At 45.3% G+C, this 24,061-nt stretch overlaps 1 protein-coding gene across 1 annotated transcript in view; it reads left to right on the forward strand.

Annotated features, from left to right (window-relative positions):
• The first annotated feature begins 233 nt into the window (after window positions 1-233).
• LOC103358038 (insulin receptor substrate 1-B) overlaps window positions 234-24,061 on the forward strand; it is a 47,802-nt gene continuing 23,974 nt past the window's right edge. Inside the window, exons 1-3 of the mRNA XM_008282843.1 lie at window positions 234-1,147; window positions 11,204-11,505; window positions 12,018-15,210. Of these exons, the coding sequence (XP_008281065.1) occupies window positions 799-1,147; window positions 11,204-11,505; window positions 12,018-15,210 (3,844 nt within the window). The 5' untranslated portion in view covers window positions 234-798. The remainder of the gene's footprint in view (window positions 1,148-11,203; window positions 11,506-12,017; window positions 15,211-24,061) is intronic.

Raw genomic sequence — 24,061 nt, forward strand, 5'->3', positions numbered from 1 at the left:
ATTCAGTTTCTATTTATTATATATTTTTAAAATAATTATTAAGTTTTTTTTTATTTTCTTTAATTGGCAATTTCCTAGTCTGATTAACAAAACGTGTTCATCAAATGTGACCAGAGAGAGCTGAAATGTGCAAAATCTGAAAAGAAAAAAAAAAAAAAAAAGTTGAAAGCTTTGTTTTCGGAGCTCGGGTGAGGTCCTTGAACGCACCGTGTTCCAGAGTACTAGTACAGCGGTGAGTGACACTGCTGCTCCACGGTAGCTGCCGCTCCGCTCCTCCACACACACGAGAACAGAGCCGAGCAGGGCAGGGGTGGGGGGACAGACAAGACAGAAAGGACGGGCAGCGTGCTGCAAAAAGATGTGCTCCGTGCTCTGAGATGTGCAGTAAATGGGATTAAACCGCCCAGACAGCGCTTTGGAAACACTCGCAGTAGTAGTAGTAGTAGTAGTGGAGAGTAGGGGGAGCTGCGCGCAGAGCTGCAGCGCATGTGCTCGTCAGTGTGCGCCTGGAAAAAACTTGCGCTGCTCCGTCCGTAAGAGAGCGAAAACAAGTCAAAGAAGAAGAAAACTAGCGACAGTTGCAGCCACCAACAAAACCCTCGTTCAGGTTTTTCCACCTTCGGGACTGTGAGGAGCAGCAGCAGTCCACACCGACCTCTGGCTCTCCTCTCACATGCTGATGGGGGAGAGAGGGAGGGGAGCGGAGCCGGGGGATGTTTGAATCACCTCGATAAACTTGCAGCAAAACAAGACAAATAAAAGAAGAAGTGTTTGATTTTTTTTGATAGAGGAGACACCATGGAGAGCCAAGTGGGTGAGCCCCACAGCTACGAGGACGTGCGGAGGAGCGGCTACCTCCGCAAGCAGAAGTCCATGCACCGGCGCTACTTCGTGCTCCGCGCCGCCTCGGAGCGCGGTCCGGCCCGGCTGGAGTACTACGAGAGCGAGAAGAAATTCCGCGGCAAGGCCCCCGTCCCGAAGAAAGTCGTGGCGCTGGAGACCTGCTTCAACATCAACAAGCGGGCCGACTCCAAGAACAAGCACATGATCGTGCTGTACACCCGGGCCGAGAGCTTCGCCATCGCCGCGGAGAACGAGGCGGACCAGGACGAGTGGTACCAGGCCATGGTGGACCTGCAGTGCAAAAGTAAGCAAAAGTCAAACACACACACACACACACACGCATGCATTCACACACTCGTGCAATGAGGGCTCCTGCACGAGAGGAGAAACGTGGCAGTGGCTGCAGAGCGCAGCGCACTGCAGATCAGGACATGTTTCATTTGCACTGTTTTGGATCACATTCGGGGATTATTTAAAAACCATTACCCGCCTGCCAATCCGAGTTTACACAGGCCAGTTTGTTTATGTAGTGCCTACTGCCTTGCAAATGTTTTGGATTTTCAACTATGTGGTGTTTTGCACTTTTAAAAAGCAGGTTGGAGCTGTTTACAAATGGCCTCTGACTGGAGTTTGCGTAAACATCCGCCACAGTGGGGGCCCCGAGCCTCTCCACCACTTCTTATCACGCCGGTGTCAGGCTCGATATTTGCTCCCAGTTGTCCTCCAGACTTCTTGGGTTTGTCTCTGTGGGCCTCAGCTGTGTGCAAGCTTTGCCTCTCTGTGCCAAGTCAACTGCTCAAACACACCTCTGGCCTCCTTGTTTACTTTCCCTGTTCTGCTTTTTTTTTGCTGACACTGCAATATTACATCAGGCATTGATCCCAAAAGAACAGACAAATCCCCCCCCAAATAGTCAGAGAAGAAGCTCCTGATCGCGCCACATAGGAACATCTTTGTGTGTAATGCTGCTTAATTGAGCAAATGACTTTAACTACCCAAAAGAGAGAAAAAAAAAATCACCCACATAGATTTTTCTCAAACGGTGTGTATCAGCCACTGTGTAAACACAGCTGTCGCTGCAATAGTGGTAAGCACAGCAACTTTAAATCACCTGTTCGGCCTTCCTCCCCCTCCATGCGAGAGGCCAGACGGGCCACAAGGGACACATGACGCAATCCTGGCAAATGGAGACACAAGTTCAAGGTGCTTCTTACACATGACCTGCTGATCTGTTACATAAAGCAGCTGATTAGTGGCGAAGGGTAAAAAAGCACCTGAGGAGAGATAACAAGACCAAACCTGGAGGATTATATATACTAGAGGATCAGGTGGAAGACTGATAAAGTCCAAAAAAGTTGCAGGATGTCAGTCGGTGCATCAGGAGAATCCCCTCCCTCCCGCTCTCCCTCCTTCGGGTGTTAAGGAGTGTTCAAGCCCACTCCTCCCAAGTATTTGACAAGTGTTCGCGAGACAGGAAAGAGAACAGACAGTTGCAGTAGGGGATGGGTAGTAGCAAGAAGCTGACTTTGCATCATCTTTTTATGCAAGCATGCAACCAAAAACACCTCAGTTGATTGCGTGCAAAGGTCACACACAGAGAAATCCCTGTTTTATAGGCTGCAGCTCAGCAGGTGAGCGTTCACCGTGTGCCAAGGAGACGAGACAACCACCCATCGCTGCCATGAGTTGTCTTTGAAATTACAGGTCCAGTGTGCAGTGCTGCGCTGCGCTGAGGGCTTCTCGTCTCCTTCCTTTGTTGTTCCAAGTGTTGGGTTTCTTGTGTAAATCACCCTCGCTTGACAGTGACAAAGGGCTGCGGCTGGCTGCTGTGTAAACTCGAACGCTGGCAGGCATTTTCCTTGTGGTATGCGCTGCAGCTCGCACACAGTTTCTGTTCATAGAAAAATGAGGCCACATGCATGCTGGCACGGCGGAGGGCTTTTTGCAGGGAGAGTTTTGTAAGATTGAGATGCGCGATCAGAGCGTTCGCGAATGCAGCCAGACGCACATGTTGCACACAAGCGCTGTTAGGATTCCTGCCTGTAATAACCCTCCTCTGGTATGAGCGGCTCATGCAAGTCTTGTGTGCTGATTGAAGTCCTCATACCTTGCTGCTCTTATCTGCACAGTACTGTCCCCCCATTTGTCCCAGTGCTGAGACGGAAGAATTCACAGGCTGTACAGGGTGAAGCTGAGGGGCACAGAGCCAAGAGATGCTGCACTGTCTGTCTCACATAGTTTCCAATGGACCACTCCCTCAATTTGATACCTGCGTAGCCGCTCGTATCGCCTCTTTAAGTCTTCGCTGCAGGGGGGAGGAAGTTCTCTGCTGTACACCTCAGCTGGAACCAAAGTTTTGCTTTGTCTTTTCAGCCTGTACAGTGCAGGATATGCATCACTCTGTGCATTCAAGCCTGGGAAATTCACCTAAAGCGGCCTAGAAAACCGTCCGGTATCGCGCAGGCTCCCCTCCCACCACCACCACCACCCTCGAGCCGGTGGTAATTACACACGAGCCAGCTGCCGTGCAGGACAGGATCTCGGTTATTTATTCAGCTGAATCCAGTAAGACCCTTTCAGGCGGCGAGTACAGTATCGGGCTCGAGGGCAGCTATTTGCTCAACTATTAGGAGGCAGTCGAGTGTGTAAAGGTTTAACCTCGACGGAACGGGGCAGAGGCGCGGCCCCCGAGGTCGCGGGGAAAACATTGGGGCAACACCGCCGGACTTCCGTGGAAGAATGCGATGGAGGCAAAACTTTTTGAATGGGAGAGATCTTTCAAATGCACCCACGCATTCACAAACATGCCAAAATATCCGCAGCTAAAAGGACATAGAGGCTGATTTAATGGTATAACAGACAATTCACCTGCAGCTAGCAGGCGATCGATCTGGGTTTTTGAGTTGCTGATATTTACAGAGCAGTGGAGTTGGTTATTTAGCAATCTGCGCTCAGATTTAAATAAATAACTAATGTTAACTATTAGCAAAAAAACACAACTTTTGAGTCCAGTTTCTGAATTTGGAGCTGCTTTTTTCTGCCTCATATGATAAATAAATATCTGTAGGTACTCTATGTTTGACATGTCAAGATGTCGCCTGGGTGTCAGAGAAACTCTAAATGCAGTTTTTAATTTTCAGAGCAAAAATGACTAAACTATAATTCCATTTAGATTAAGCGATCGTAAAAAACAAAGTCGATTTCTTCCACCCAAGAGTTGTCCGTCCACTTAGAAGGTTTTGTTTTGATCTTCTGTGGTTTGTTGACATCACTGGAGTACACGAAATCCCAATGGAATTTAGTTTTCCGTGTTCAAAGCTCACCAACAAAACAAAAAAAAAGCGTTTTAAACAGCGGAGCGACATCTGTTTCCAAATATACCGATATGGTTATTCATCCGCAGACTGGTTTCATCGTAAACCTGCTCTCGATTAAGCCTGCGGATTATCGTCGTGTAATTTTTGACACTTTCGAGTCCCCGCAAAGTAAACCCAGTCGGGCCACTTGTAGCTGCAGCCGGTGTTTCTCATTTAATTGAACCAAAAGTTTTATGAGGAAGTGGGTGAAATGTGACGTGAGCTAGAAGATCAGACTCTATGAGAAATGTTTTTCTATCCTGGAGTGGTGTTTGGCTGCTCTGGCCCACAAGCTCTGGATCTCACCATTGGTTCGCTGAGCTGGCCGATTAAATGTTAAGCCGTGCTTAAGCGCTGCTCATCTCCCTAATTAGGCAGTAATTATTGTCTCGAGGGTCAGCCGCTGGTATCACAGTGGAGGCTGTGTGCTAACGAAGTCAGAGATGGGTGGTTGCAACTTTTTTTTTTTCAAGTGCCACCACGTCCAATGTTTGTCAGCTGGAGTGGAGCTCAACTGGAGCTGTATTAAAGCCTCGATCCAGGCTGAGGAGCGGCGAGCTGCCACCGGGTATTCCTCTGCATAAAGAGTTTGCGCACATTAACACCCTGTAATTTGATTTAACACAACAAGCTGGCCTGCCAGGCTTCAGCATGGCCAGCTCTGGCTTGTTGGGATGCAGCTGCTCACTGCATTGGATTTACAGTAAAACATGGTGGAGTTAGAAAACGCTTCCGCCGCTGTGCATCGGGATCGCCTCAACGGTGAAGCAGCCCGTCAATTAAGTGCTCCGGTTTTGATTGACAGTGAAGCAAGGCCGGGGGCAACATAATCCATTTAGTCAATGGGTTGCCAATATGTTGAGCATGGTAGAGCCACGGGGCTTTAAATGCATAGTAACCTTTTATAGCAGGCCGTATTGATCGCTGTTGGCTGATACTAGCCCATTACTGCTGTCGTAGTCGAGGGCAGGAAGTTCATGAGATGGTATTTATCAGCCTTACAGTGAATGCATTAGAAACATGGAGAGGAACTGGTGAAAAACCTGCCTCATTATGGGCAGGCTGCTCCTCTGGGAGATGGGATATAAGATGTATTATAACCCAAAAGTATAGGCTGGGAGTGCCTGTGCCAGGGTGTCAATTTTAGGATTTGAAATGGAATCAGTGTTAAAAACATACATAAAAAGTGTAAAAGGAAGCCTTATGTGCTGCTTTTAGGAATTAAATCCCATCAAAGGAACTCTTGTGAACACCTCTCACAAATAACAAAAAGGTATTAACGTCAGGTTGATTGATAGTTTATAGCTGCATCTGCTAAAAATGTTTATATGTATACACTCGTAAAGTATTTGTGAAGCCCTGATGCTTAAGAAAACTGTTTAATCAGAGTTTTTCCTGGCTCGGGACGGGCTTTCGTAGCGTCATTGACATTAAGACTAATCTGTTGATCATTTATTCCCTCTCTTTTATGCTCGTTTTTGGTGCAAATAAATGTTTTCTTAATTAAACCTCTGGGGTCTTGGTCACTGTTTATAGTTGTACTGCTGCCTCTTGTTATAATAAAACAATATAAATTCAGTCCTGCAAGATTTTTCAGGACTCCCCTGTTGTTGGAGTATGTGTGATGTAGTAATGCGATGTGATAGGGTAGTTAATAAAACTATGTGGGTGTGTTTGGTTACTTCAAACTTGTAGCCCAAGGCCTTGAGTAATAAAAGCAGTCATTTAGTCTCTTTTCCAGACTTGGAGGATTAAAACTAGAAGCTGGACGAGGCTATTATTCTTTAAATGTTAACATTTGAAAGAAAAACACTGGGAGCCGCCATTCAACAATGGCACAATAGTATAGATATACATATTAGTGCTAGCACTTCCGTGATGTCTTGTAAGACGGGGAAACACTAGACATTGAGGCACCTAATACTAGCTGGAGCAAGTTTGTTGTGCTGCACTTTTAGTTCCAACTGAGTTTTCCAAACTTGCCCATTTGAAACCTAAAACAACCCCCCCACCCCACATTTTCGAAAATATATTACTTCGTTAAAAACTCATTTTGGACGTCAGAGTTTCCAAAATCTGTTGGGACCCACTGAAGCAGGATGTTTAGCAACTCTGAACCAGATTAACCAGTCACGACCGAAGATGGCTCCAAGTTTGGCGAACTGGTTTTGGGAGAGCTTCAGCTGACTTTCACATGATTTTTTTTTTTCGTGTCTTGTCAGGGGATGAACCTCGGATGCGTCACCAATAATTTCATGCATGTGTGTGTGCATGCTTGTGTTTGCTCCTGGCTAACGCAAACCATATGTGAAATTAGCCTTCGGCAGATGCTGGTGTTGGGGAAGCATTGTGTCCCCGAGTGTGGGCCCAGATGAGGAGGGGGGATTACAGATGGTAGAGATGGATGAAGAGTTAGGAGGTAGAGGAGTTGGAAAAAAAAAAGAAAGAGGGGAAACGGGTACACATGGCAGCCAGAGATTAGACCAACTGTTTTTCCTGCTGGGTGGTTCACTTCTCTCTCAAATATGTGCAAGTATAAAAAAGTCCACAGCTGTCTCGTGTCTATCTGGTTGGCTGGCAGGGGGAGTGGGGGGCACAGTGGCAGAGATAGAGGGGCAGAAAAGTGAGATTTAACCCCTCAGAAGTCTCTCTGCAGTGTTTTGCACAGCGTGTTAGGCCAGTGAGGTCAGAAACTTGAAACAGAACCTAAGCAGGAGCCGAGCCAAAGTAGTTTTCCCCTGATTTACAGGCTGCATTAGCTAACCAAGAAGGAGTCTCGCTATAAATTTGAATCATTTAACTTTCCTCTCCAGCAAATAGTTTTTTGTTTTTTTTTGCAGAATCACATTACTTACAGGTCTTTTCTTGATTTTTGCTAAACCCTCTGAACCGAATCCTTTTTTTTCCCCGTCCTGTCACGTCTTCACTCACTTTTCACTGCAATTTAAATCCTACACAACAATGTGTAACAATGTGTAACAATGCGTAACAAAGCTAAAAAGTCATAAATCACTAACAATGGGGGGGGAAAACAGGGATGTCTTTCTTTTATATTTATTTTACAACAATTAAAATAAAAAAAAACCCAGTCCCCAAGTGGGAAAAACATGGCAACATTTTAATATTATTGTTAATAATTGATTTATTTTACTATATTTTACTACTTTTTATTTGTTGCAGGCTGAAAATTCCTTACGTCTTGAGTTTTTTAAAAATTACTTAACAGTGTAATTTTATTCTTAAACAGATTCTTGTTAGTGCAAACTGTTCTTTCTTGCAAATTTTAAATAAGACATGTCAAGTAAAGGGATTTTGATAAAATGTCCAGAGTATAAGCTTCAATTGGGTCAAGTTTTCTGACAGAGCAGTGTTGTTTTCCCCACAAAGATGACATTTTTTTTTTCAGCCCCAGTGGCGGGTTTTGGGGGTAATGTAAAGCGAAACAAGGCTTTTGTGTTGCTGTTAAAATGCATTTGAAATTTTGAAATTTAATCTTGTGCCAGTGAGAAGCAGAATTGCCCAAGACCTACTTTCTTAGGATTTGTGCGATAACCATCACAATAATTAGCCTGTCACTGACAGAGGACCTGTCAATATCCCAGCAGGGATCTGGCAGCCTCGGGGTAAGTACGGTCCCCTATATAAAGGCAGTTAGAAAGCATAGGAGACACAACTCCCTCCTCCTCCCCCTCAGCACCAATAACTCAACTCATATTTAAAATTGCAGTCGAGAAAATTAGGTTAGATTATGGCCTCTTTATATACAGCCTGTGATCTTGGGAGAGGCAGCTCGAGCATAGCAAATAAATGGGCATGAATAGACGCCAGTGTTGCCCGTGTAGGTTGCGACGCTCGAGCCACACATAAGGTTGCGAGTTTCTTGTGTGGTCACGGCGAAAAGCGAAGTAAACAACTGGTGCGTGAATAAGCCAGTGTAAGTTGTTTTCGGATTTGCCAAAACTCTGATATAAATACGGTCACCTCGTGTGAACCCTTGGACCCGAGGAGCACGCTCCCTCCAAGGTTGCGTAAAGGTTGGCTGAATGTTTTCCCCGCACGCATTGCCTTTATTCAACCAGCAAGCTTTTAAGCAGATGCTTCATTACCTCCAGGTGTGTTTTGCTTTCATGCGCATCCGGCTTTAGCGCTTAGATTGATCTCCGGCTGAGGGCCGTTCTCCGTGCATGTTTTTCTGTGGGTTCATTATGTTGTATAGGGGCGGCGTTGTGCTGCACGGAAGCTGACTGGCTGATAAGCTCTTTATGCAAAATGGAAAAAAAGATTTTCAACTGTCATCTCCGGTGAGCTACCACGCTGCCTTAAGGATTCCCCAGCGGAAAGCCAGGGGCAGTTTATATTTGATACTGTTTTGTGTCGAATCAAGCCCAGCTTCAGGCAACCGTGGGCAAAAGTCTGTGATGTTTGATAGGGCTAAATCAGTCTGCACCTATGTAGGATTCCAGTAAAGCCTCTTAAAATGTTTTCAGTGCTTTTTACAGTGTGCAGAGCCAGAGTGGCCCTGAGATCAAGGGTGTATGTGTGGAAGCGCTCAGGGCACAGCTGAGGTTTAAGGCTGCACTGTACTCACAACAAACAGCACGCTTGTGCTCTCCTCAAGACACATTAAATGGGCTCTCGAAAAGGAAAGGATACTCTTTAAGCAACATGCCGCACTGCAATCCAAGTCAATCTCAACAAGCGGCGGGCTCAAAAAATTAATTTTAAAATAAGCCTGTAATTAGATGCTTTTAACCCAAGTAATCCTAAAATAAACCTCTCCTTTTCCCCTCCTTTAAGATTCAGTTAAAAGGCCCTTTATTCCCTTCTTAATGGCTCTCTCATATCTCATTGCAATCTCCCGCACTCCCTCATTCCCTCGCTCCCATCTGAAAAGTCCCAAAACCATCTCTTCCTGTTGTAAATCTAAATCGAGGAAGCAAACAGGACTCCTTGCAAAAAGAGGTCCTCGCACACGGAGAAAAGTAATACATGACACAGCCATGCGTGGCCTTGAGTGAGTCATCTAATGTAGGGGGAGGGCCTGCACACACGCAGCCGCGAAGCCGCAGCCTCGCTGGCTTTCAACAAAACATCTATTCTAGGTCTCTTTCAAGTTGTGAGCATTCCTCCAGTTTTGGGGAAGCACACTGGAAGAAGACACAGGGAGGCGTATCAGACTTCTCCCTGTTTTGCAATCGCAAGTAAAAACGTTTCAGGATGAGGATCTGGGGAAATGTTTGTCATAACAGAAGCTCTCTTAATATGGCGTCCAGTTTGCACGCTGAGGCTTCTTGTCTACATATGGTTGTCATTGTAGGATCTGCAGCAGAAGCATGGGAAAGGAAGAACAACACGCATTCAGAAAGACAAGAATACATTTGTAATACTGCGGTCAGGCTTTATCGTGATTGGGCCAAAGTCATTGCTGAAAGTAGAAAGCAACGCAGACTTTTCATTCAGTTACCGGTCAAATAAAAATTGCTTTTCCCTTCTGTATGGAACATGTGGTAGTCCTAATAAGACAGGTGTTCTAGTTCATTCATTAATGCACAAAGAACATCCTGTTCCCATGAAGCAACCAGGTGAGCCTTTTTGTGGACATTTTGTTTCTTCAGTCTTGTCATGGAGTTGATTGATTCTATGTTATAGATTGTTGTCATGCTCAGACATATCCATCCTGGCGATATGACAGAGAAAAATAAAAGTTATACATGGGAGGATTTAAGCCATGTTTAATGTACTTTTTAGGAGGATTACTTAAAGGAGAAATAGACTCCACCCGAAAAATGAATCACAAAATCGTGAAATCCTTTTTGCTCAACAGATGTGAGGCCTTATGTGGGTGGAACTAATGAGCCTAGAGGTAAATCTGTAATATATCAGCAGCATTGTCTCTGGCTGCTCACAAAGAGTTCCACCACATGACAGTGAGATACTTTAATGAGATAATAGGCTCATTTCCAGCTTTAGATTTATCAACACCAAACATATGTTAAAAGGTAATTGGTGTAGGATTTAGTGGCTTTTGAAATAGCAGTGACGTTGGAGATTGCAACCAACTGAATACCACTTTCCTTCCTCTGCCAAGCATGTAGAAGAACCTACTGCCCGCTCCCTCTGTAGACATGAAAGGATCGTTCTTGTAGGAAAAAATGTAAAAAGCACTATGGAGGTTATCTTCAGGTATGCTAATAGATCCCCCTAAATCCTACCCACTGCTCCCTTAAGTAGTTAAATTAGTCCCCTTCCTTCTTTTGTCCCTTACTAGTCTGGGATCAGATTTCACTAAGACCTTTCTCTCCTGTGCTTCATTGCTTCAGTGATTCCCTACTGTCTGAATACAGTGCACTAAACACTAAGGGTGAATGAACTGCCTGCACTACCGCTCAAAGATCCTACAATTTATTAGTTTACAGAGCCAGTTTATTGTCAGTTGAGCGACTCCAGAAAATGGCTTTGGAGGAGCTTTTTGAGCGTGTGCCCTGAGGTTTCTGCCCATCAACTGGCATTGTTTGCTTTGGTTTTGGGATAGATTCAATTGTTAAGCACTTTTCAAGTTGGTTTAACTAGGTTTTTCCACAACCGTTGTTTTTCTTTCACAGTCGTCATTCTTGTGCTGCGCTTCACTTGTCAACAGTTTAATTTTTCCAAACTGGTGTTATGTGTGCCTTTGCGTGTGTCAGGATGCCTGGAAGCGGTTGACGAATGAGACCCCTGGTATGGCGCCTGCATGTACAGTGAGCCACTCTCACAAGCTGGTGCATGCTCCTTTTGAAGTTAGATCTGGTGTAAAAATCAATGAAAGGCTCAGTATCAGCACAGCTACATAATAAAGGCACCTTGCCCTCCACTAACAGGTAAATAGTGGTGGTTTCCTTTGTTCACAGATGCCCGAAGGTCATGTCATTGCTTTGTTGCTGCAGTTGTACTTTGTAATGTTCTTCGGAAATTTTCCCCTGTAACAACCTTTTAATCTTCTTTTGTCTCTGTTCTGTTCCCCAAAGGTAAGAATCCTACTGACAGTGGGGCTGCGGGGGACTATGGAGTACCTAATCCTGGACCTGCTTTCAAAGAGGTGTGGCAGGTGAAGGTGTGGCCCAAAGGCCTGGGTCAGGCAAAGAACTTGGTTGGCATCTACCGCCTTTGCCTGACTGACAAGACAGTCAACTTTGTAAAACTCAACTCTGATGCTGCTGCTGTGGTGCTGCAGCTGATGAACGTGAGACGCTGTGGCCATTCGGAAAACTTCTTTTTTGTCGAGGTGGGACGCTCTGCCGTGACAGGCCCGGGCGAGTTCTGGATGCAGGTGAGCCTGTAATCTGCAGTCCAATTTCTGTTGACAGTTTTTTCACCCTTCAATGTCACATATATGCAAAGAGCCAATAGTCAACAGAGTGAAAGGAACTGCAAAATTCATTCAACCCAGCATTATGGCCTTAGATTTACGAAATGCCACAAATAATTCCAAATGGATTTTAGCATTTCAAGTTGAAGAAAAAGACAGAGAACACAAGGTTTTACATGACTATCCTATATTTAAATGTCCAAAAAATATTCCGTTAAAATGCTCACAAATTTGCAGTTTTTTAGGTCAATGTATTGTTCACAGATCAGAAGCCAGAAATGTGTCTATTATCTCAGAAAAGTACCTTAATTCTGTTATGCGATGGACCTCATGAGCAGCTAGTGAGACTGCCTCTGATATATTATAGACTTCTAGGCCCATTTACTGTGATTTGTAACAAAGAATTTATTTTTAAACGTCTGCAGTTTCGGTTTGAGTTGAATGTTTTGACTGTTTGTTGCATTATGTTCTAGGTGGATGATTCAGTGGTGGCCCAGAACATGCATGAAACCTTGCTAGAAGCCATGAAGGCACTGAGTGAGGAGTTCCGCCAGCGCAGCAAGTCTCAGTCGAACTCTGGCCCTGGAGGAGGTGCCACTGCTTCTAACCCTATTAGTGTTCCCTCACGCCGCCACCACCCAAACCCTCCTCCCAGTCAGGTTGGCTTCACTCGCCGTCCCAGAACTGAGCCTCCTGCAGGAGCCAACAGTGGAGCAGTCAGCAATGCAAATGCATCTCCTACCCCCCGGCATAGCTTCCCAAGGTCTCGCACTGCTAGTGATGGGGGGAAAGGTGAGGATGGGATTGCAGGGACCACACCACTACATGGCGTGAACTCCAGCCCCTCTACCAATGGCTCCTGCTCCACCACGCCAATTCTCAGATCGAAGTCTGCCCGTTCAGCGCCCACCACAGCTGCTAAAACTCCTCTTGGATTGATGCGCTCCATTTCCACCCCAGCACCCTCCCCAGCCCCAAGCCTCTCCTCCAGCTCTGGGCATGGCTCTGAGTTTGGAGGTGTAACATCTTCTGCTGGTGCTGGTCAGGGGTCTGGTGCCTACAGTCGGGTGCCCTCTCATCGTGCCTCTGTCTCGGGCTCACCTAGTGACTATGGCTCGTCAGACGAGTATGGTTCTAGTCCTGGGGATCACACTCTCCTCCCCTCCCCGAGCCTCCCTGGAAGCTCAGTTGGTAGTGCCGGCAGCCAGTCTCTTGGTGAAGATGGAGCCAACTATATCCTAATGGGGCAACGTAGTGGTGGTAGCAACAGTAATCAAGGGAGCTTGACGTCCAGCTCCCTGCCTGCGCCAGGAACACCCGCCTCTGGCTCCCAACCGCAGACCCGGAGAGTGCTCCGCCGCTCCTCCAGCCGTGAATGTGAAGCTGAACGGAGACTGTTGAGTAAGCGGGCTTCCTTACCTCCTATGGCTTTGGAAAGGCTGGCACCACGTCAGCGCAGAGCTGAGGAGCCAGCAGATGAAGATTCTGCAGATTATGCCATCATGTCGAGGAGCACCAGCCGAGAGTCTTTTACATCCACCTGCTCTTCTACACACAGGGAATCTGGCATGGGTGCTGGGTCAGCAGGGGTTGGAGGAGGGTACTTGGATGTGGCAGGAGAGTTCAAAGCTGAGGGGGGTGGAGGAGCTGGTGGAGCTGTAGATTTAGGTGTGGACAATGGGTACATGTCCATGCTGCCTGGAGTCACTCAGCCTCCAGTGTCCCTCTCCCAGTCATTGGCCGTCTCTGTCCCTGACTCAGATTCCAAAGCTGCTGATGATTACATGGCCATGACTCCTAATAACAGCGTGTCTCCTCCGCAGCAGATCCGACCTCCACCAACTTCTGATGGCTATATGATAATGTCTCCCAATAGCAGCTGCTCTCCTGACCAACGTGGAGGACTTTCTGGAGGGGCTTGGGTGGGCAGTGGCAGTGCAGACAGCAGAGCAGGCAGTGACTATATGAACATGTCTCCAATTAGCGCTCGTTCTGTAAATGGCAGTCCTCCACCTCCTGAGCATACCTGCCATTTGGAGACCAGTTCCCAACAACAAGCACCCAAGATGGTTTATTCTTACTACTCTCTTCCACGGTCATACAAACATAACCCCTCTGCTGGACACTTTGATGATGGGCCTGGACGAGGCAGAAGGCCCAATGGGAGTTGTAGTAGGGGAATGGGTGGAGGTAGAACTATGGGAGGGCGTCAGGAGCAACAAGCAGCAGGCAATTCAGTGGTTGGTCGCCACCTGTCACTGTCCTCTTCCTCATATTCCTCCAGCTCAGCCAGCAGTGAGAGCCTCGGGGAGAGTGAAGACCGGACTACTCAGACACTAAGTAACATGACTGGGGGAACTCAGTCCAAAGATGTAAGCTCCAGTAAGCTCCAGCAGAGAAGGGGCTCTGGTGGGTTGTCCAAGCAGGGTAGCCACACTAGAAGCAGACCAGTGAGCTTGTTTGTTGATGTATCCAAGGCTAACACCCTTCCTAGGGTCCGTGAGAATCCCCTGCCCCCAGAACCTAAGAGCCCTGGGGAGTATGTAAGCATAGAGTTCAAGGGGGAGAAGTGCAGCCAGACGGGGGTTGGAGGAGGGCGTGGCAGGGGTCTTAGGCATGGCTTATCATTGCCTCATGGCTCAAGCAGTCAGCATCCTCAACACAGGCCAACGTCTTGCTTAGGTAACTTCATACCCCTCTCCCGTAGCCCCTCTGCCCCCATCACTCCCCCAGCTGCCTCTGAATATGTCAACATGGACCTGGGCCCTTCACCCTCCCCCTCACCCCTATCCCTTACCCCACTAGTTTTCCCTTCTTTCCACACCCCTCCCACGCCTCCTACTCTTGCCCATGCCCCTAAAACTTGTAATGAGGGCGCTACTGGCCCTCATGAAGAGGAGGCTGAAGTGGCTGAGGCTTCACTTAGGAAAAACAGAGAAAACGTTCCATCGGTGACTGAGTCTGAGTCCCCTACATCCTGTGGCGACTACACTGAGATGGCCTTCAGCTTGAATAGCAACACTGTCTCTCGGTCAACATCCAGTGTTTCCCCCAAAGTCCCGTCTCCCAGCAGTACTGATCCTTCTGTTCCAGTGCTGTCACGGGGTCTAGACTTCCCCTTAGCCAAATCAGGACCCAACCCAGACCAGGGGGCTAAAGTTATCCGGGCTGACCCCCAAGGACGCAGACGGCACTGCTCAGAAACCTTCCTTGCCTCACCTTCCCTCCCCACCTCTACCTCTACTTCATCTTCAACTGCCTCCCTCTTTCCAGAACACACCCAAGCTGTGGCCCGCCGGCTGGGCTTTGATAGCATGCTGTGGGGGAATGGTGCTGTGACTGATCCCCCCACTCAGTTTCCCCTCCCTGGACAGCAGTTGCTTCCCACAAACACTCAGACCTCATCCACAGAGCAAGGCCTTAACTACATAGACTTGGACTTGGCCAACAAAGAGAGCCCACATCTGGGCCTGGATGGGCCTTCTGGAAGTCAGGCCCCATCTCGCCTCTTTTCTGTACTGGGTGCAGGTTCTGGAGTCGGGGGAGTGGGAGTGGGTGCAGCAGTCGGCAGCAGCAACAGCTCTAGTCTCAACACATATGCCAGCATCGACTTCTACAAATCAGAGGAGTTGCGGACACATCAAAATGGAAATAAGGAGGGAACAGGTAAGGTCTACCCTTTTCTTAGAAAACAGATTTTTTTTTTTTGCATCAAATCTTTACTTTTATTTTTAGTTTTCTCTTCACACAGTCGGCAGTCTATCACCACTTTCTTTTTCAGTTTTTGCCCTCTTGCCTGTCCTGTGTTTTGTCTCTGTTAAGAGGAAAAAAATATATGTTTTTCAAGAAAATCCAATGGAGCACAGCTACCCTCTCCATCTATGCTTGTAATCAAACTTTACCTGGCGCCAGATTAAACTGTAGACACTTGTCAAATTTGTATGACTGTCACATTATGAGATACAAATCGACTACTCTGACGATCCTTGAATCGATTTCCTTGTCTGAGGCATGGTGCACGCACACTTATTACGCAATTTGATTATGTAATGTGTTAAAGGCCAGACAACCTATTGGAATATCAATGAATATCGATACTCTGGAAATTACTATTGATCCTCTTGAGGCTTCTTGAATGTTCTGTAAGCATTCTCAGTGCTACAAAATTACCTCAATTCAGTTATTCCTTTCAGCATTGGGGTGCTGATTTGTTACCGTTTGTTACACATATATGACAAGCGTCAGGCTCATTCTGCTCTGGTTGAGCCATTGTTTTTCGAAGAGGAGAGCTGTCATAGACATCTCACTGCAGTGCGACTCTTAGCACAGACATCCATTCAGACTTGCCATTGAAGCGTTCTCGTACAAGTTCAGTAAAGCTGAACTTTGACCCTGCTTTCTGTTGACCTGTCCAAAATACAATCATGTACTTTGACAAAAGAAGAAAGCTGTGGGGGATAAAACATGCTCTATAAATCGCACATAAATAATTTCAGATTGTGTTATTTTATGAGTTTCTAGAACCTGACAACTTTTGAAGGAAAGCATGTAAGCAGTTGAAATTGGCTGCTAAGTTTGTGGATTTGACTATAAAAGTATTACTTGCTCTGATTACTCAATTCAAGCCTGAACGCTTCAGGCGTTTATTGTAGCCCATTAGGGAATTTAAAATGATATGCGTTTTGTATCCTGTAATGTCATGCACTCAATGTTTAGGATTCCTGCTGTAATTGAAAATTGTTGTTTTATTTGTCTATATTTACAGTGGTGCGGTAACTGCCGTGCTAAACGTTGGGGTCAGTAACGCCAGGTTATGAATTTTCACTGTATTTACATTTTTTCCTACTGTGTGGAGCAATTTTCTAACCGTGGGGGACCACCACAGCTAAACAATGGCTCAACTAACTCACTGTGAGACGTTTCCTCACAGAAAAACATTCTCTTTGAACCACTGTCTGCACTAAATTGGCCTGTTAAGAAGCAGACGCCTGCAGTTTAAGCAGATAGAGTAGCATTTAAATGGAGATGTGGATTTATATGCATCAGGGAAACACTCAGTAGTCTTGCTTAACCTTCCACAGTAGGGCTCTTGTGATGAATGCGTCCTGCCAAGCCTCGCTGTTTATGCAGGCCTGCTAGCTTCCACATGATTTGCACTGTAGGTTGTGCGAGACTTACACCTCTAGGGTTTATGTGGTAAACATTTCATAGCTTGGCTCCACAGTTGGATTTAATGAAGAATCCAAGGCATTAGCAGAAATTCATCATGGGATCTTGCGGCCGGTGCAGCACGGCTCAGCTCAACAGTTGGTTTTCATAGATTCCACGGATGGAAATGAACCATCAGCCCTCGCATCCATACGCCGCCGTGGTGGTTTTATGGGGAAATGGAGGCCGTGTTGGTGGAAGCAGGGGGTGTTTTGTGTGGATTTTAAATAGAAATGCTAGCAGGGTACCACAGTGGGACCATATGGGCCCTGGCTGCTGAGAACGTCGGCGGGGCAGCGTGGGGGAGAATGTTACACATTGGCTGTGAATGTTGAGATGGGGCCAGTGTTTCACTCACACAGCTCTCAAATGCCTCTGTACAGTGTTCCCCCTCCTTTCATCCCTCCATTCGGCCTCCCCCTCTTTCCTCCTCCAATAAATGATCCTTTTGTTCGAGTGTTTTTGCCGCGGTGGGCTGGCGGGCCTCAGCAGGGCCAAGCCCGAAGACTCGTGGACTCTCCTGAAACTTTTTTTTTTTTTTCTTGCAGTCTATAATTTTTGTCTTTTCTATCTGGTTTTCCTGATTGTTTTCTTATTTTCCTCCATATTTCTGCCTTTGTTTCTTTGTTTTTCTATTTGACTCCTCGTCCCTTTTCATTCTTTACAGTGTTTGTCCTCGCCTGACATCTAGGCTGATGGATTTTTGAAATTCCTTCCCTCCCTTCTGTTCACTACACATACTATTGTTCAGCATTTTTCATGAAAACATCTCTTGTCTTTATGCCTTTCGTCCTCCTCCCCGATACATTGTATTTCAGGCCATCCTCGCTTGCGGAAACATTCAGAAACTGATTTTTGTCTGAGACCTTATGCTGTAACAATCAGAGAAAGAGACAGACGAAAACAAAACTGAAAAGCGAACACACTGAGATGGTACATAACGACCAATCTATCTACACACAAAAATACAGGTTAGAAACGATTAATTATCTTGTCTGCGTGGATCCTGTGTGTATGTGTGTGTGTGTTTTTTTTAAGAGTTCAGATCTACTGTAATTACAGGGTGTTTTTTTTCCCCCAACAGGCACCAGCTTGTATAGGAAAAGACTGAGTGTATGTCTCAGGGGTGCGCTCTTTTGGCACCGAGGGCCAAAGGCTAAAATTGAACAGCAGTAGTGGGACGTGTGCCAGAAACAATCCTATTGGATAGCGGTTATGTAATATGTAGTGTGTAAAAATAACCTCATGATTTAGATAATTAGGAATCACGGGGTGAGCCGTCTCACTCCAAATTATATCTTTTAGAAGGAAAATGAAATAAAAAAGTCAAATTAATTACAGCAACTGGGAAGTTGCTTTTTTTTGTGACCTTAAGCAGAACAGAGCGAAACATGTAGTTTACGAAGTGGAGAGGATTTTTGGGGCAAATGTTAACTTAAAAATAAACCAGCCATTGCGCCACAATCTTCCACGAAAAACCACGTGAGAGAATTTTTATTATCGTTGCCATCCAGTTGTCCCTCACCAGCCAATTATTGTATTTCTTTGCCATCTGGAGGGGAATCTTTATGCCAGTCTCAAAATAACCTGCAGAATTCCTTCCCTGGCACGCACCGCTTCCCCCCGTGAGGATGAAGTTTCTCATGGGAAGAGCCAAACAAATGTATCTTTAGTGTAGAATTTAGCCTGGATACAAAGTAAAATGTAAAGTTAGTCATATGAAGCCTCAGAATCACAGTTGGATTTAGTCACTGAATATAATAAACTGAAATCTAGTGAAGTTGTTTTGTTGTTAAATCAATTCCGAATCACATGAACAGATGACAGATCATAGCGGTGAGGCGGTTTACATTTGTTTACTGTTGCCTAAGTGGACTAAAGTCATGCATGACCGACCAACTGGATCAGAATGTGTGTGAACACCAACTCGACCATTGTGAGGACTTAATTAGACTTTACTTCAGATAAAGCTGTGCGATATGGATATAATCTTTAACCTTATGTTTGAATAGTGGCTTGTATTGCAGTATTATCCATTTTATGTAAAAATATAAATAGGAATTCTGTGTAATCCATAGTAAATAATTACCATGCAAAATTAAGATAATTCATCTCATTGATGCAAGAATCCTGCAAGAATTTATGAATTATTGATGCCCCTAAAACAAAAAGTCCTGTCTTCTATTAGTGTAACCACCAAAAATAAAATTTGTGTGCAAATAAAATAAATCCGTGTCATAGTGGCATGTCGTTTTTATTGCTAACAAAGCTGGATCTGTTGGCGCAGTTTGCGGCTGTTTGGCACGTCGCCCGTTCCTCAAAGTCTCAGGTCATGTGGGCCTGGAAGGAGCAAACATAGTTAAAGTCAGTCAGTGAAGCGACCAGGAGTTGTATTCACACAGCCGAGTGCTTCTAGTAACTGAGCCCTGTTCGCTGTAGAGCGGAGAAGTGGTGTGAAATTTGCTCTCATTCCTCTTTTTTTTCTTTTTTTTTGTGAATGTTGTAAAAAAAAAAAAAAGATGCCGTCTTTGTGAAAGGCGCTGGCAGTTATCGACATCAGACGCTGATAATATAAAGATGAAATTAAAGGAGACTTTGAATTAGCTACAATTTGGGTCTTATTTTTGCTTTTGTGATAGTCTGTTTGAGTTAAGACAAAAATGTGCACGCAAGGTCACATTATATAAATCGCTTCATTTGAAGGGAGTGAAATGGAATCACTTCAGGTCAAGTTGACCTTTGGACAGTTTGAGTGATAGTTTTGCCTTTTTTCTGAATAATTTCGCTAATGTGGAGTTTTCTTTCTCAGTCAAAAATGTATTCTGCTCATGCGCTGCATAGCTTTAACAGCATTTATTGTAGAGGATGACGTATGTACAGCTAGTCGGCTGTGTTTGCATTCATAAACTTAAGGAGGAATTCTTCTCCGTGCGCTATTTGAATCTGATCTCTTTAAATTTAGATTAATTTGTGACATCACAGCTACTTTGGAGCCACTTGTGGCCCAATATGCAACTTTGCAAAGTGTAATATTGCCAGCTACATTTGACATATTCATACATTCTGGATTTTTCTTATGTGGAGAAAACAAAATGTATCTTGGTGGTCATGTTCACTTATGAACCAATCGTCCCCAGGGGGCGGGAGGGGATTTGTGCTATCATCTGCTCGTATTTCTTGCCTTGTCTGACTTCTCTTTGCTGCATGTTCATGTCTCAGCAAGTTCGGTTGGTGAGTAGACAGTCATCATACCCAATAAAAGGTCACAAGTATGGAGATAAAGTGTAATGAGCTGAAGACAGTTCTGTCCGGCACATACATTCAGTTCTCGGCTCAGAAGTGTTTTCATGTGTTGGACAGGCTTGTCTTGCTGGGTGTGTAATCCAAGCCTGCACTAGGTTAGACTGACAGCACTAGTGTTATGTAAAACACAACCACGTGGATGGGACATGACCCCCAAAGTGGGTGAGGCTAAGTTCTGTGTGTGTGTGTGTGTGTGTGTGTTCGGTATGTGTGTGTATTCACTTTTATCTGTTTATCTGTTGTGATTTTTTTCGCTTTTTTTTTTCGCTGGAGGCACACCGAGCTCCAGCCTGCTCCGCACAGTTCGGCTCTCAGCACAGTGACACACAGCTCATTTTTATGCAGAGTCTAAGCGCACACAGATGTAGAGTCGAAATAGCGGGTTTAAACATGTGGAGGCTAAATCCGAGGTTGATACGCGACTTTTTAAGCTCCTGCGCTTCTTGGCAGGTGGTTCGAGGAATTTGAACGCATTCGTGGTTATCTGCGGCCTGATTTTCTGTTAAATTAGCATTTGTTTACCCGTCTGAGATCAAGAGAGACCAACCGCAATGCATTTAGTAACAGCAATTTTATAATATCAGATTTTAAGGACTAATTAGCCACAGAGATTTTCTTCTTTTTGTATTTGACTGTTGTATAATCGACTGTATGGATGTTAAGAAAAAGGGACTAGGTGGGAGGTACACCCCTGCATCTTATGATTACATAATCCATATTAAGCTGGAAATTAGCTTGAATTTCTCCACGTTGCAAACCCAACTTTCCTTCATGAGCCTCATTACGGCATTACACAACTGATTTGCCCCCACAGGACGATTCAGAAAAGCTGCGTAGGAACACGAGGACAGAAGAGAGGCCTGAATCCATTTCCTCCTAAGCTTGACTAAACAAAAGCCATATTTCTGTGTTTATTTGATATTATCCCTAACTTATTTATTTGGATTTCTTCGGATAATACCGCAAAGCGCAGCCACCGAGGATCTTTTTTTGGGTGGGTGGCGGGGTGAAGTTTGTTTTCGTTGAAGGCAAGGATGTGTCCTTCTCTGAAGTCCGGTTTGCTTTGTTTGGGTGGTCTGTTCAGGGAGTCACCAAATTCACACCACACTTAGCAACAACTCGCTTCTGTTTGGGTTTTGGACGAGTGTTGAAGGTTGTGTGCGCATGTGTGTCCGTGCTACCACACGGGTATGTTGGAGGACTCGAGACTTCTTTTCCCCACTAACTTCAAGCACAGACCATGTGGTGAGGTCATCTGTGTGCGCCGCAGCAGCAACATTGTCTCATTACAGCCCTTTGCCTCCATCCAATTAGGCGAATCCGAGGGCTCGGAGAGTAATCCGAGTTGATTTGCTATAACACACACACACAAACAGCTTTGTGACGGATGATCAAGCCTTCGCACACACCGCTGCGCACGATGCGGGGTTCTGCGCAAACGTGGTAAAAGGCCACCAACAGTGAGCGCTGCGACTTGAACAACACGAGTCTCCGCGAGTACAGAGGAGCTGTCGGCTCGACTGTAAACGGTCATGGGTTGCAAATGGCTTCAGCAAAATCTACTGGAAATAAGGTGCTACATACATAACACCTGGAAAAGAGATGCTGCAGAGACGATTTAGGTTAGTCTGTCATGTTGGAGGTATGGTAGAAATAAAGGGTTTAAACATGTTTTAGGCCAGGACGACCTTGTGATTGGCTGCTATGTGGCGCTGCATGATGACGGAACTCTGTGTTTTGTCCTGCGATGTGTGTTTTGTCTGTCAGTTCGGACACTTGGGGCTCTAATCCAGTTTGGAAGAGCCAAACTTTTGGATAACTGCATGTTTTATGTTTGGTTAAGATGAGAATATCAACTGAATTTCCTTGTACAACGACAATAAAAGGGATTTGATTGACTGATTACATGGCCATGCATCATCTCCTGGATTTCTCTCTTAGATCCAGACTTCGCTCATGACATCCAATTTCAAAAGAACGATATCCAAGATGCTGATTTGTACATGTCGTTGCTGTGATGGAGGAGGCTAGTGCATTCCCGTGTCAGCTCCAGAAGGCATCATGTTGGGCTGAGGAGCTCCTGGTCCCATGTTGCCGTCAGGGCCTGTCTTCAGTCGTATGGGTACTGTTGCCTCTTGGCGACGGCATAATGCCAAACTCAAGGCTTCAAATTAGTAATCCAAGAACCTGTGGGTGACGTCAGTGTAGTTACATTCCGCAGGTGTACCGTAACCCACTGGAATGAATAAGGAGGCTGCATTTTGTTTCCACACACTGCTAATATCAACCTTAGCCCTGCCCTGGGCTAGTGTTAGGCTTCACCTACTCCCAAGGATGTGCTAGAACTGTTAAAATACAAAAGGAAGCGTTAAAATACAATAAATTAGAGGTGTTGCCGAAATAAAAAGTAGTTACTGACATCTGCCCTCAGAGGGAAGTGTTGTACGGACTTGCCAGCGTGTGTGTGTGTGTGTGTGTGTGTTGTTTCAGATGTTGCCTGAGGTCCACTCCGCCACAGACTAATCTTCCATTGAGTGCAGTGTGAGGCAGGAGAGGAAATGGGAGGATTTGGTTCTGCAGGATGAATAGAGACTAAATCTCTGCTGTGTGTGTTGGATTTTTGTGCGTCTGTGTGTGTGTGTCTCTCTCTCGCTCTCTGCGCACTTGTTGAACTGTCATACACCCTTCTCCCACCTCCATTGAATTATATCACGGGCGAGCATAAAACGTATTGTAAACGTTGCCGTCCTCCTTTCTGTGAATGGAAATTTTCTCTCGGTTTGCAGGTGGCGCAACGTTTGCCGTCACTCCTACGTAATTGCTTTCATACTATTATTACTTCTGCTACACTCTAATACACTGAAGCTGGGAGCTAGTAAGCACGGACAATGGGCGAGGATGCTTTCAGGCCTTTTTTTTTTTTTTTTTTCTAAAGCCGAGATTGAAAAGGGAGATGGACGTTGACAGGAAAAGGAGACAAAGTGATGATGAATTGAGAGCAAAGGGAGGAGGTGAGCCAAATTTCTAAGCTTGAAATTAAGGATTTATTTGGATCAAAATGAGAAAAATGCCATAAAATCTGACTAGAGAGATTTTTTGCAATTACTAAAGAAGAAATTTCATTCATTGTTTGCCTCTCCTTTTCACTCTCTCTGTACCAACACATTATCACCCATCTGGTTTTTGTTTTCAGTAACTCCTTTTTCCAAGACCTTGACCAGGTTGACGATGCTCATCTCCCACCACATGCCTTTTTTTTTTTTTTTCATCACATGCCTGGCTCCTGCTCTGTGCAATCTTGCTGACAGAGGCAGAAAAAAAAATAAAAAATGACATGTGTGCGTTATAAATGAGCGCTACTTTGACAGTATATTCACGGGGTCAGGGTGAGAACCTGACTGGCTTCATTCTTGAGCTCATCACATGGAGCTCAAGAGGGATAGATCAGCTGATAGGGACGAGGTGTGTGTGTGTGAAAGTGTGTGTGTGTGTGTGTGTAATTCCAGTAATTCCACACGCCCAGCAGGGGGTCATATCTTGTGTCAGGGTCCTGGTGTAACGGACACATTCATCCTTTACTGCACTCCATGTGTATCACTTACCCGTCTTATCAATTAATCCAGAGGTTTTTTTCACGCGACGCGTTCACGCTGACAGTCAACTGTAGACACACTTCCTGTCACGGGTCAATACATCGAGGAAATGTAGGTTGATTACCAAAGTTAGCATTCGATAACGAGGTGGTCGTTAAGCGATCGGAATGGAAACACTAGAGCTGCAGCAAATTATTCTTTTGATTGCGGGTTAATCTTTTTATTATTTTGTTCTGTCCAAAAAATATCAGAAAATGGAAAAAGTTGATCAGTGTTTCCCAAGATGACATCGTTAAGTCTTTTTATTTACAAAAGATGTTAACTGTTGTAGAAAAGTTTTTTAAAAAATAGATTAAAAAAAGATTTAAGAAGCAGAAAACAGAGAATATCGACTTGTAAAAATATTACTTCAA

Source organism: Stegastes partitus, unplaced genomic scaffold, assembly GCF_000690725.1.
Source record: "Stegastes partitus isolate 25-593 unplaced genomic scaffold, Stegastes_partitus-1.0.2 Scaffold287, whole genome shotgun sequence".
Taxonomy (NCBI): Eukaryota; Metazoa; Chordata; class Actinopteri; family Pomacentridae; genus Stegastes; species Stegastes partitus.